Genomic DNA, 13,831 nt, shown 5'->3' on the forward strand with positions numbered 1-13,831 from the left:
CACATTGCTCTCGACTATGTGACCGGTCTGCCCCCTTCCGGTGGAAACACAGTAATACTCACCATAGTCAATCGCTTTTCAAAAGATGCACACGTTGTTTCCCTACCCAAATCTCCCACAGCACTGGACATGACTCAGCTCCTCACAGACCACATTTTCTGCCTCCACGGGATCCTTCTTGACATTGTCTCTGATCGCGGCTCCCAGGTCACCTACCAGGTCTGGAAGGAGATCTGTTCGGCAATCGGCATGAAGGTCAGTTTGTCATCTGGTTTTCATCCCCAAACCAATGGCCAAGCTGAACAAACCAATCAGGAGCTGGAATCTGCACTCCGTTGCATCGTCTCCACCAACCACCACGTGGACCATGCAGCTTGCCTGGGTGGAATACATTCATAATTGCATGACCTCTTCAGCAACTGGGCCTGTTCCCTTTTGAGGCCTCCTTGGGCTACCAACCCCCGCTTTTCCGGGAATAGAAGGTGAGCACTCTGCCCCATCTGTTTAGCATCATTTGTGCAGGTGACGCAAGACCACGCAAGCGACCTTCCTCCAGACCAAGGAGCAAAATAAGTGGAATCAGACTCCTATACTCCTGCGCAGAAGGTCTGGCTCTTGACTAGGGCCCTATTCGAGCAGAATCTAAGAAACTGTCCACAAATTTTAGTGGTCCATATGAAATCAAGGCCAGATTGAGGTTAACCCTGTCTCTGCTTACATGAAGTCTTTGCCCCGCAACATGCACATCGACAATGCTTTCCATGTTTCCGAGCTAAAACCATATCTCTCCAGTCTTCAGTGTAAAGAACAGTCATGGGACAAGGAGGGGGTCCTCCCTGGCTCGTTGGCTTGTTTGTTGTCTTCTCTTTTCTTTTCTCTCTCTCTCCCTTCACCTTGCTCTTTGTTTATTTTGTTCTCCCCACCTGGGCGGTGCTCACTGCAGGTTCCTCACTGAGGGACCTCCCTGGATTTTTCCCTCACTGCGGTGAGCCTGAGTTTCTGTAAGTGATTGTTCTGTGAAGAGTGTGTGATGACTGGATGTTTGTTACCTCTCCCTGGATCCCTGGAGTCCAGTTCCTTACCAGCACCATTGAATATAGCATTTTGTGATTGCACTGTAAATAAGCACACCTAACTGTGATAATCTTGAGACCTGCATTTAAGTCTTCACTGGCAAACATAATACCTTGTGTCTATGGTGCTCAAGTTAGTGACTCTTTTGTTGGTTTTAGCTTTTTCATGGGTTGACCAATATTAATATTTAGAATATCACTCTTTGCACCACAGCGCTTTAAGATTACTAAGTTTTAAAATCTTCTTGGCTATGTTTTACTGCTGTCAGAGATAAAGCTTAGCAGCTTAGCAAGTTGTTTTAACTCCTCAACTCCACCAGCTAAGATAAGCTAAGCTTCTTCTGACTAGTTGGGGCTTCTGTGCTCACAGCTGGCGACGTGTGCCTTGGAGCAGCAAACAGAGATGCCCCCTCTCACTGACTTCTTTACAAGCCAAAAGCAGATGGAAAAATTATCTTTTAGCCTCCTTTACCCAAATGTGGTTACATTCACCGGTTTAGTCAGTACTAGTGAAAATTAAAATGCAATCTTTTTCAACTGTACCATCAAAAAGCAGTCATTGGTACTGTGGCAGGGGTGTGGTCTCTGCCTCTGCTGTAATGGAGGGGTAGTACGGTAAGCTCACGGGGCGATGCGGGGTGCGGTGGTGCGTGCCTGTAATCTAAGCTACGGGAGGCTGAGGCTGGAGGATCATTTGAGCGCAGGAGCTCTGAGTTGCAGCGGGCTATGTCGATCAGGTGTCCGCACTAAGTTTGGCATCGATGCCGAACTTAGTGCGCACAGTCCACCCCATGAGCTTACCGTACCACCCCTCCATTGCAGCAGAGGCAGAGACCACTCCCCTGCCACAGGTACATGTAGCCAAAATCTTTCTCGTGAAGTTACTGCTGCCACAAGGAGAGATAGAGAAACTTTTTTCCATATCTTATGTTTTTCACTTTTTTTGTCGAACTAAGCTCTTTATTTTGCATTTTCATTTACCTTTCTGAGCTATTTTATTTCTATTATTAAGTTTGCTTGTTATTCATGTTTTGGTTGACTAATAGTCACCAAAGTTTTGGTGATAAATAAAGCGTATATATTGCTATAGATCTCACTATGCCCCCATTTGTCAGAAAATACCTTGTAGAGTACAATTTAATTTAATCTACTTTTTCCCCTCTTATTCATATTATTTTTTATTATAATTCTTAAAATTATTACAATTATTATTATTAACAGAGCTCAAAGTTTGCAGTAAAAGCCATTTGAGTTTAAAAACTGCTCTGCCTGTCTTGGTGGCTTAGGATGTCACATCTGCTCAGCTGTCAGTCAATCAGCCATTTCCAGAAGTGCTGTAAAAGCTTTGCTTATGTCATATTCACTTCAACAGATAAGCTGAACTCAGCACACACACATCCTGATTATTGACAGTGACAGCCAAGGTGTGTGCGATGACCTCACTGCTGCCTTTGCTCCTCCACTGTACTGCAGTCGCATGTGACTGCAAGGTCCCTTAGCACAGCACACATACACATACAAATGCATGCACTCAGCAATGCAAAACGCCTCAAATGCAAACGCACATTCTCACTGGGTGTTTTCTTTTTACACGTTCACACACAAACCCACACAATATTCCAAGAAGGTCACTCCTCTCTCCCTCCCCTGTACTGTGATACCACACATACAGTAAAAGCATACTCCTGCAGGGGTGTGTTAGTATGCCTCAACAAACACAGCCACATCCCAGCTTGATAAAAACGAGAGCTGACTGCAGTAGCTTCCTATCCATTGTGTTACACCATGAGCCCACAGTAAGGTAAACTTCACTCTGCTGTTAAAGTCACTATACACATTCAGTCCAGTTTAATCCCAAATTGGGCCAGAACACTAAAATTACTTCTTAATAAATCATTTCAATAAAACACCTCCAAAATGTTCCCCTTTTATTCAGCGTAAAGATGTTTAACTACCAAAGAAATCTGAAAAAAAAGGAACACTACAAAGAAATTTTACTTCCACAGAAAAAAATACAAAAAATTACAGAGAAGACATTGGCAGCTCATTACTCAGAGTTTGTAATGCTTTTCTATAAAGTGGTTTTAGATATCTGTGCTTACAAACGATGAAACATACACAATTAGTACAATAACTGTGACAAGATCAGGCCTAAAAGATACATTATAAAAAGTGTTTTTAATCTCTTGTTATTGCTGCACAAAAAAAGTCATGGTAAAAAGAATATACAGGTTTTAATTTAAAAAATCACCTTACTTTAAATGCATCATCAGACAAACAACACATGACATATTACATCATGTTTTTATTTACTGAACAAAATGTAGAAGCAGTGTCTAAACTAAATGTACCCCATGATTCAATAGCTTATCGATCCTCAAGCGAGGATCTTTTCTCTATGACTTTTAGTCTCATCATTGTGAAAGTATTTTGTACTTACAGTGGGCTTATGTTGCAGCACAGTGGAGAAGATGCTACTGCAGGTCAGAACATGAAGTAAGGATTATTCTGAACCATGAATCATGCAAAGCTACTTTAGCTTACAGTGCGCTCATGTTGCAGAAGGTTCAGATGACTTCTTATTACTGTATAACTCCTGATGTGTCAAACCCTAGACTTGAAAGAGTATATATGTATAAATCTAGATTTTACAAATGCTTCGAGTCCTCCACACTGGGTCATAACTATGCACTGGTAAATTATCATGTGCCTGGTTGAGAGGAGATGACAAGAAATTGGTGTTAAGGCATCATTAATTAAATAATTTAATATAATAATTATTTATTTTATATATTATATATTTATTTGTTTGAACTACACTTAATACTCTGTTTTTCTTTCTTAGATTACAATTCTGATTGTACTGGTCTTGATCTTTCCGCTGCTATGTGTAAAGTGAGATAAGGCCACTCGTGTTCAGTCCACTCTAAAGCAGTAAAGTAGGTGCTGTTTGCGTAAAATGAGGTGTGAGGATGAAAAATGAGGCAGAACTAAAATATGCTGTCCTCAGTGACATTGAGGATGCATGAGCACCTGGCTTCATATTCAGCTCATATTACAAAAAGGTGTATTAAAGGCCTTCATCCCAGCTGAGGCCTCAGACTTTCCAACTTCCACATTAAGAGCACAGTAAAGGAAGAGTAAACGCCTGCTACTACTGAATAACAGAAATCGAAGGACATGGAAAAAACAATGCAGCTAAAAAAGCAGAGAAAACAGAAGGTGAAGAGAAACTCCCTTGTCTGAGACATTGATTGATATTGTGTCTGACATGCCTTCACCATCCACTAGAGATGTCAGTGTGCCAGTCTGACAAGTCATTATGTAAAAATGCCTCGCCAAGTTCCTCTTAATATAGAATGTATTTGAACTACAGTCAAGTTATGTTATTCAGACTCTTAATGTTGACCATGTTAAAGCAGCATTTTTATCCTGTATAACATTAAGGCAGCTGTTAGAGTTCATTTTTGTCCATTTGACAGATTGTATTTTGGCTCTTTCCTCTTTCCTGTTCTCCTATCAAATAAGCGCTCCTCCAAACTGGAAAAAGTCTGGAATAAATCCTGCTGGAGAAAAACTCCTAACATTGAAATCTTCTACTCTTTGGAAATGTAATGTAATGTATTTTCTGGTCTACCACTTAAAATACTGACTGGCCTGGCTACTACTGATTTTTTGCCATGTAGGTTTTTATATACTATCAATAAACTACATGATAAACTAAATCATTGATGTAGATGACAGTCAAGAATACTACAGAGTCTGATCAACCAAAAAACAACCACAGTCACTGTAATCAATGCAGACAGATGTTTTTATTCACTTGTAAAAATTATTCTTAATGAACAGGTCAAAGAGTACAGCTTTCAATGCCCTTTATGAATTATGTTACCAAGTTGCTTTAAGAAAGTAATCTTTGAACTGTAACTCCACAGAACTACTACTCTAAATACAAGAATAATTGTGTTTACTATTAAATTGTTTTACTATTTTATATCTGAAAATTGCACTGCTAATATTTTCATACAATTTCAATTACTTTTTACTCTATAAATGAAGACAACCGTGTAGAATAAAGTCTAACAACTGGACTGAGCAACTCAAATTGAACAGTTTACAGACAGGTTTGTCACTAATGAAGCTTGGAACATCGAACAGCAAATCAAGATATGAACTTATTTTAACTTGGGTGCAACTTTTAGATTGCATTTTCTTTCAATTAGGCATGGAAAAAAGTCGGCCTCGAATGGACATTTCAGGTCTCACTTGTGTGTCTGATGCTTTCGAGGAGTTGTGATATGACAACATCAAAGAAACCCCTGTGGTAAAACATCTGCTCTCAGACACAGTATGATCCTCTCTCTTGGACAAGAACACTCATATGACCTACAGGCCTACTGCGTATAGTCACCAATGCTTAGATGTTCTCGTTGTGTCTCCCTCCCCTCACCCCCCAACGGTCACAGCAGATAGCTGCCCTTCCCTTAGCTTGGTTCTGCCAAAGGTTACTTCCTGTTCAAAGGGAGTTTTTCCTTCACACTGTTGCCAAGTGCTTGCTCATAAGGGGTCCTTTGATTGGTGGGGTTGCTTTCTGTTACTTTACATTGCAATATATAATGCCTTGAAGCTAATGTTTGAATTGCATTTTAATTGAAATTAATTGAAAAAATTGAATCTCATACATGGGCAATTCCGTCTCAAATCATCACAGTTTTAAGACATTTTCTGCTCAACCATCTCTAATTTGAATAAAGATTTTATGTTCCAGTGACTTCTGCAAAATTTTGCCTTCATATATCAAATGTATCTTTTTGCACAATGGGACAGATAGATGACAAATGAAACAAGGAGAGAACTTGTTATTCACAAAAATGAAGTCAACTATATTTTCATCCAGCTTATGAATTAAGCAAATATGACAAGTTGTACCAGAAAAACTAAAATATTAGTAGTTTGCAGTTTTTCCAGGTAATTATACCTGGAAAAACTGCATTAAACATATGCATATTTTTCATTTTTGAGATCAACTCTACCTACCATTTACAGACCTAACATACATTAAAAACACATAAATGTAGCTTTTTCACAAACAACTCTTGCAGCATTCATTCTGACAGTCATAATTCTGTTTGCCTGTAGCACTTGACTAGGCTTGGTTTGTGGGGGTCAGATAAGTTTTGTATCAGACTACTGATTGTGCAAGGCAAACTAAAATGTTAACATAATAAACTGCTTATAAATCATCAAACCATGTAGATATCATCAGGGTAACTCCTGTTAGAGGTACATCGAGTATATGTCCTTTAGTTTGGCTCCTTAAAGCTCTGGATTATTGCAAGTAAAACACTAAAAGCCAGACAGGTTCACTTTCAACTCGATGGACCAGGCTGTGCATCAAGGTGGGTGCTAATTATGGCTTTGTGTGAGCATGTGTGTGTGTGTGTGTGTGTGTGTGTGAAGGCAACGATGCTAAGACAGCACTGTCTCCAGACCGACACAGCATGACAATGACAGGAAGGGAGAGAGACAAAAAAGAGGGATGGAACAGAAACTGAGAGAAAGAGAAAGTGAAATAAAAATGAAACAAGGAAAAAATACAGAGAACAACCCTGAGAGAAAAGACAGACAGTCCTACAGCCAGTTTCAGTCTAGACAAGGTCGGCCAAAGTGTCACGTACACTTGAAAGAAATCTTTAAAGTGACACACAGTCCCAGGAAGATCCCTGATAGCCTGGATATGTATAATCTGAGGAACTTGAGCTGTCCCTGTTTTATATTAACTTAAACCATTCTGAATTAAAGAAAAATCTGTGAGTATATGTGAGCCTTAAAAAATTAATGATGATGCTGAAGTATCTTCATTATCATGCAAAAGATAACTAACAATGAATTATTTAGAGAAATGTTATTGTTAGGGTTAGGTTTTTTCAGCCAGCATGCAATTGTGAATAGGGGATGAGATTCATTAGTAGATTCATTATTCCCTAAATCTGTAAACAATTAATCTGTGAAACAAATGCTTACTAAATATAACTGAAATAAGTGATTATGTAAAATAAGGACATACACTGGCATTTCTTTTTAATTCATATCTGTGCAATATTATGTGACATTGTTAATTCTTGTTTTGGTAATATTTCTTTTTTTTTTTTATTGGTTTTGGTAATATTTCTGATTGCCCATTTGGGGGCCCAGCATTAAATTCTTAATTCTTAATTTCTTTTTGTTTATTTATGTGCAAATAGCTACCTCCTACTATCCAACCATCTGGCTGTATCTGGTTCATACCAATCATTCGTCTGAAGAAGGCTAAGTTTCTCTCTTAATGGATGTTTGGTTTCCAAGTACCTCTTTAGCTTGGCCTCATGTTAGCATTAACCAAATAGCTACAAACTCAAATTCTATGAAAAGCCTCTCCATCATTCTTTTTAAAAAGAGGAACGAGGAAGCAGGAACTGTAGACCTCCTAACTAGTGCCAAATATGTGACTTGAGGCCACCTCTACCACCTAATGTATCACTATATATCCATAACCATTGTTTCCATTTGACAATTTAACAAATCTGAGTACAGAACAGTTATCAGTAGGTCTACATGTTGATACCATAGATAAATAAATGTCACAGGTGTATGTAAAACATACAAACATTACCCAACAATCTGTGGCTATAGTTAGCTTTGCTTTAGCAGTGCTCTGCTTTTTATACCCAGCATTTGCCAGTTGAGACTGAAAAAAAACTACTGTGTAAAGGGACCTTGGATACTGGTACAGGCCCACACAGCGACTATAGACTCTACATGTAGACTCAACAGAACTGAAATACTGCTGCAGTCCCTTGTTAGCCCAAATGAGCCACCTTGAAATTTAGATAAATCCCTCTCTCTAGGCTATAATAATGCATGTCTCTGTGTGCAATATGCTATTGTGTCTTCTCTATTTAACTCTGCAGACTGGATGACTCCTTTGCTGTCCTTCCTTCAGTGTTCTCTTCCTCACACCTTGTAGTTAGCTATTATCCATTTTACTTTGCTCTTCACCTTGATGCTCTAACATTTCCTTCTGTCATTTCTCTATGGTTCAATTATGGAAGGAAGGCAAGCTGTCTCAGAGCTTATCTATCCACTGTGCCCTCATAGACAACGTCTGTATACTTTAAAACCACTATATAATATCTACTGCTACCGTATTTATTTACCATGATGTAGGGAATGAATCACAGAAAAATATTCAGGCTACAGTTACTGTATACACGTTTTTACAAGAGTTTCAGATTTATTCATTTATTTATTTATTTATTTATTAAAAGTCAGTAACTAAGCAGTGTCAGATACATTGTGCTGACAAAAAACAATCAAAATCTCCTCCCCTGTCTACCAGTCATTCTTAACATCGAGTGATATGTCTTCAGTTCTCCATATCATAGTACCGCAAGCCAGGAAACATTACCAAACTAACAGGACAGTTGTACTCCACCATTTTCATAACACAGTTCTGATAAACTCAACATCTATGGAAGATTAACACGGTCATGTCATACCTTGCTTTGGTGGTATTTTCATTTGAATCACAGGCTTGCGTGACAAATTGTCATTTTGAGGCCAAGTCAGCTTCAAGTTGCTTTACTTTTTCAGCACGTTTTGTCTGATAGTTTCTCTTTACACTCAATTCCTTATGCACAGCAATCTCTCTTTGTTTCCATTTTGAGTGAAAAAATATTGCAATTTCCATCTCTCCCTCTCTCTTTAATTGCTGGATGTCTTAGCCATCAGTATCATGAATCTCACCACAGTTAACAGAACTTTATCTGTGCTACATTACTTCCCTGAGATCCAGCCGCCTCCACACTAACTAATGTTTTCCTACAGCTTCGGACAAATCTGAGGTGACTCTTTCACCCATCATCTTCAAAAGGTGTCAAGTTAGTAATATGTTAGCAGTCGCAAAGGATACAACGCAGCCTGTGAAATTATTTCTTCTATTTCTATAACTAACTATTTCTTCTGTTTCTTTCAGAAGTAAAGTCTGAAAATAAACTTTGACCCAGAGAAGGACTGTCTAAAAAAGGATGGTATCAAACTGAATTATAGTAAGTCTTCAGGTTTCTAAGATGACAAAAAACTAAGCAGCATACAGTCTCCAATCCAATCACCATAATGTTGCCTTTCTGTTTCTATTAAATTATATATATTATCATATAGATATGTGGTAGACTTTAAAGTGACTATATGGTGCACGACAATAACAGCCATACACAGATGACACAGCGTCATTATTAAGCTATCACTTAGCATCAGATTGATAAGATGTAACTCAGTTTAAAAGCGCAGCAAGCCTAATGTTATTTCAAGCAGGCCATGAAGTCAAGCGTGCCAGCACACATCAACTGATGGTTCATTCTACAGAACCAACTGGTAAATACAGGTTGTGCTTTTCAGTTTTTCAGAGTAAACTGGAGGCCAGTGCGAGGCAGACAACTTAAATTGAACCCTAGTGATGCCAAAATATCTAAATATCTAATGGGTTACCAACCAACTCATTCAGCCAGCGTGAACATCCCTACTGGGATCAAGATCACATGAAGAAAATCACTATGTTTATGTTGAAATGCTTGTAGCAACTTACCGCTCTTGGTGTCCTTTCCATCCAGTAAGGGTCGGTAGTCACTCTTGGAGACCGTCTCCCCAACCTTGTCATCGTAGCTCTCTTTCTCCAGTGAAGCCACAAAGTCTCTCTTCAGAAGGGCATCACCAGGGGCCCCACCTTGGACGCCACCGCCACCGCCACCCAGAGCATCTCGCAGGCTCAGGTCCATAGTCCCGTTACTGGAGAGAAAAGGGAAAAAATTACTTATATTAATTTTTGCTTAATGATATTTTTCTTCACCTTTAGTCAGACGCCCATGTTTCTCTTGCTCACTACACTTATAAACTTTATCAGGTAGTTTTTAGGAAAATTTTCCCAAGTTTATTTTTGTAGCAGAGCAGGGGATTTTCAACATAGTATTTCTTTTTTAGAAAACTTTCTTTTTTAGAAAACGTAAATTATTTCTATCTATAGAAATAATTAGCAGGCATATTTCAGAAAAAATTACCAGTTACCAGTTACCATTAATAAACAACTTGAAAACAGACCTTTTTATTGAACCATTTACTTCTCTTTAAGCACCTTTCAAATGCTCAAAGCTTGAAAAATCAAGTTACAACTGAGGAGTATCTTTACTCACAGTATAAAAGCTTCAGAGAGGGCCTGAACTGTTACTTGAGAAAGCATCATGCCAAAAACAAAAGAAATCAGTTCAGAGTTGAAAAAAAGAATTATTGATGATGAAATTCTAACTACCAGAAATCTCGAAGCACAGGCCGAGGGGGCGGTGTGGCAGCAATTTTTCACACCAGCCTATTAATTAACAAAAGACCAAGACAGACTTTTAATTCATTTGAAAGCCTGATGCTTAGCCTCGTCCACCCCAGCTGTAAAACTCAGAAACCAGTCTTACTTGTTATCATCTATCGTCCACCTGGGCCTTACACAGAGTTTCTCTCTGATTTCTCAGACTTTTTATCTGATTTAGTGCTCAGCTCAGATAAAATAATTATTGTGGGTGATTTTAACATCCATGTAGATGCTAAAAATGACAGCCTCAACATCGCATTTAATCTGTTATTAGACTCAATTGGCTTCTCTCAAAATGTAAAAGAACCCACCCACCACTTTAATCACACTCTAGATCTTGTTTTAACATATGGCATAGAAACTGAACATTTAACAGTGTTTCCTGAAAACCCTCTGCTGTCTGATCCTTTCCTGATAACATTTACATTTACAATAATTGATTACACAGCAGTGGAGAGTAGACTTTATCAAAGTAGATGTCTTTCTGAAAGTGCTGTAACTAAGTTTAAGAATATAATCCACCCACTGTTATCATCTTCAATGCCCTGTACCAACATAGAGCAGAGCAGCTATCTGAACGCTACTCCAACAGAGGTCGATTATCTTGTTAATAATTTTACCTCCTCACTACGTACGACTCTGGATACTGTAGCTCCTGTGAAAACTAAGACCTCAAATCCAAAGTCCCTGACTCCGTGGTATAATTCTCAAACACGTAGCCTAAAGCAGATAACTCGTAAGCTGGAGAGGAAATGGCGTGTCACAAATTTAGAGGATCATCATTTAGCCTGGAGAAATAGTTTGCTGCTTTATAAGAAAGCCCTCCGCAAAGCCAGAACATCTTACTATTCATCACTGATTGAAGAAAATAAGAACAACCCCAGGTTTCTCTTCAGCACTGTAGCCAGGCTGACAAAAAGTCAGAGCTCTACTGAGCCAACAATCCCTTTAACGTTAACTAGTAATGACTTCATGAACTTCTTCACAAATAAAATTTTTATCATTAGAGAAAAAATTACCAATAATCATCCCACAGATGTAACATTATCTACAGCTACTTTTAGTACCATCAATGTTAAGTTAGACTCTTTTTCTCCAATTGATCTTTCTGAGTTAACTTCAATAATTACTTCCTCCAAACCATCAACGTGTCTTTTAGACCCCATTCCTACAAAACTGCTCAAAGAAGTCCTGCCATTAATTAATGCTTCAATCTTAAATATGATCAACCTATCTCTAATAATCGGCTATGTACCACAGGCCTTCAAGGTGGCTGTAGTTAAACCTTTACTTAAAAAGCATCTCTAGAGCCAGCTGTCTTAGCTAATTATAGGCCAATCTCCAACCTTCCTTTCATATCAAAAATCCTTGAAAGAGTAGTTGTCAAACAGCTAACAGATCATCTGCAGAGGAATGGCTTATTTGAAGCGTTTCAGTCAGGTTTCAGAGCTCAGCACAGCACAGAAACAGCTTTAGTGAAGGTTACAAATGATCTTCTTATGGCCTCTGACAGTGGACTCATCTCTGTGCTTGTCCTGCTAGACCTCAGTGCTGCATTCGATACTGTTGACCATAATATCCTATTAGAGCGATTAGAACATGCTGTAGGTATTACAGGTACTGCACTGCAGTGGTTTGTATCATATCTATCTAATAGACTCCAATTTGTACATGTAAATGGAGAGTCCTCTTCACACACTAAGGTCAATTATGGTGTTCCACAGGGTTCAGTGCTAGGACCAATTCTGTTTACATTATACATGCTTCCCTTAGGCAGCATCATTAGAAGACATAGCATAAATTTTCACTGCTATGCAGATGACACGCAGCTCTATCTATCCATGAAGCCAGGTATCACAGACCAATTAGTTAAACTGCAGGAATGTCTTAAAGACATAAAGACCTGGATGGCCGCTAACTTTCTGCTTCTTAATTCAGATAAAACTGAGGTTATTGTACTCGGCCCTGAAAATCTTAGAAATATGGTATCTAACCAGATTCTTACTCTGGATGGCATTACCTTGGCCTCCAGTAACACTGTGAGAAACCTTGGAGTCATTTTTGACCAGGACATGTCCTTCAATGCACATATTAAACAAATATGTAAGACTGCTTTCTTCCATTTGCGCAACATCTCTAAAATTAGAAATATCCTGTCTCAGAGTGATGCTGAAAAACTAGTTCATGCATTTATTACTTCCAGGCTGGACTACTGTAATTCTTTATTATCAGGATGTCCTAAAAACTCGCTGAAAAGCCTTCAGCTAATCCAAAATGCTGCAGCAAGAGTACTGACAGGGACTAGAAAGAGAGAGCAGATTTCTCCTGTTTTGGCTTCCCTTCATTGGCTTCCTGTTAAATCCAGAATTGAATTCAAAATCCTGCTCCTCACATACAAGGTCTTAAATAATCAGGCCCCATCTTATCTTAATGACCTTGTAGTACCATATCACCCTATTAGAGCACTTCGCTCTCGCTCTGCAGGCCTACTTGTTGTTCCTAGAGTATTTAAAAGTAGAATGGGAGGCAGAGCCTTCAGTTTTCAGGCCCCTCTTCTGTGGAACCAACTTCCAGTTTGGATTTGGGAGACAGACACTATCTCTACTTTCAAGATTAGGCTTAAAACTTTCCTTTTTGCTAAAGCATATAGTTAGGGCTGGACCAGGTGACCCTGAATCCTCCCTTAGTTATGCTGCAATAGACGTAGGCTGCCGGGGGATTCCCATGATGCATTGAGTTTTTCCCTTCCAGTCACCTTTCTCACTCACTATGTGCTAATAGACCTCTCTGCATCGAATCATATCTGTTATTAATCTCTGTCTCTCTTCCACAGCATGTCTTTCATCCTGTTTTCCTTCTTTCACCCCAACCGGTCGCAGCAGATGGCCCCGCCCCTCCCTGAGCCTGGTTCTGCCGGAGGTTTCTTCCTGTTAAAAGGGAGTTTTTCCTTCCCACTGTCGCCAAAGTGCTTGCTCATAGGGGGTCATATGATTGTTGGGTTTTTCTCTGTATTTATTATTGTGCTATCTACTGTACAATATAAAGCGCCTTGAGGCGACTTTTGTTGTGATTTGGCGCTATATAAATAAAATTGAATTGAATTGAATTGAAAGGAAACAAAAGCACAGAGATGTTGCTTATGTGCGGAGAAAGGAGGGAGAAGCATACAGTCCAAAGATCACCGTCCCCACAGTGAAACATGGTAGTGGGAGTATTATGCTGTGGGGATGCTTCAGTGCCTCTGGAACTGGGAATCGTATTAAATTGGAAGGAACCATGAAGATAGAAGAATATGTGAAGATCCTGAAAAAAACTTGAAAAAGCAGGCGGGAATGCTTAATTGAAGCAGCTGTTCAGCAAGCTC

General features: G+C 39.1%; 1 protein-coding gene across 8 annotated transcripts in view; it reads right to left on the minus strand.

Annotated features, from left to right (window-relative positions):
• The window catches only part of map4l (microtubule associated protein 4 like), a 118,557-nt gene that overhangs the window by 90,327 nt on the left and 14,399 nt on the right, over positions 1-13,831 (minus strand). For all 8 annotated transcript variants that reach the window (XM_025900509.1, XM_025900507.1, XM_025900514.1 and 5 more), the window contains exon 2: positions 9,697-9,896. In XM_025900509.1, coding sequence (XP_025756294.1) covers positions 9,697-9,896 — 200 coding nt within the window. The remainder of the gene's footprint in view (positions 1-9,696; positions 9,897-13,831) is intronic.

This window comes from Oreochromis niloticus, linkage group LG18, assembly GCF_001858045.2.
Source record: "Oreochromis niloticus isolate F11D_XX linkage group LG18, O_niloticus_UMD_NMBU, whole genome shotgun sequence".
Lineage (NCBI taxonomy): Eukaryota > Metazoa > Chordata > Actinopteri > Cichliformes > Cichlidae > Oreochromis > Oreochromis niloticus.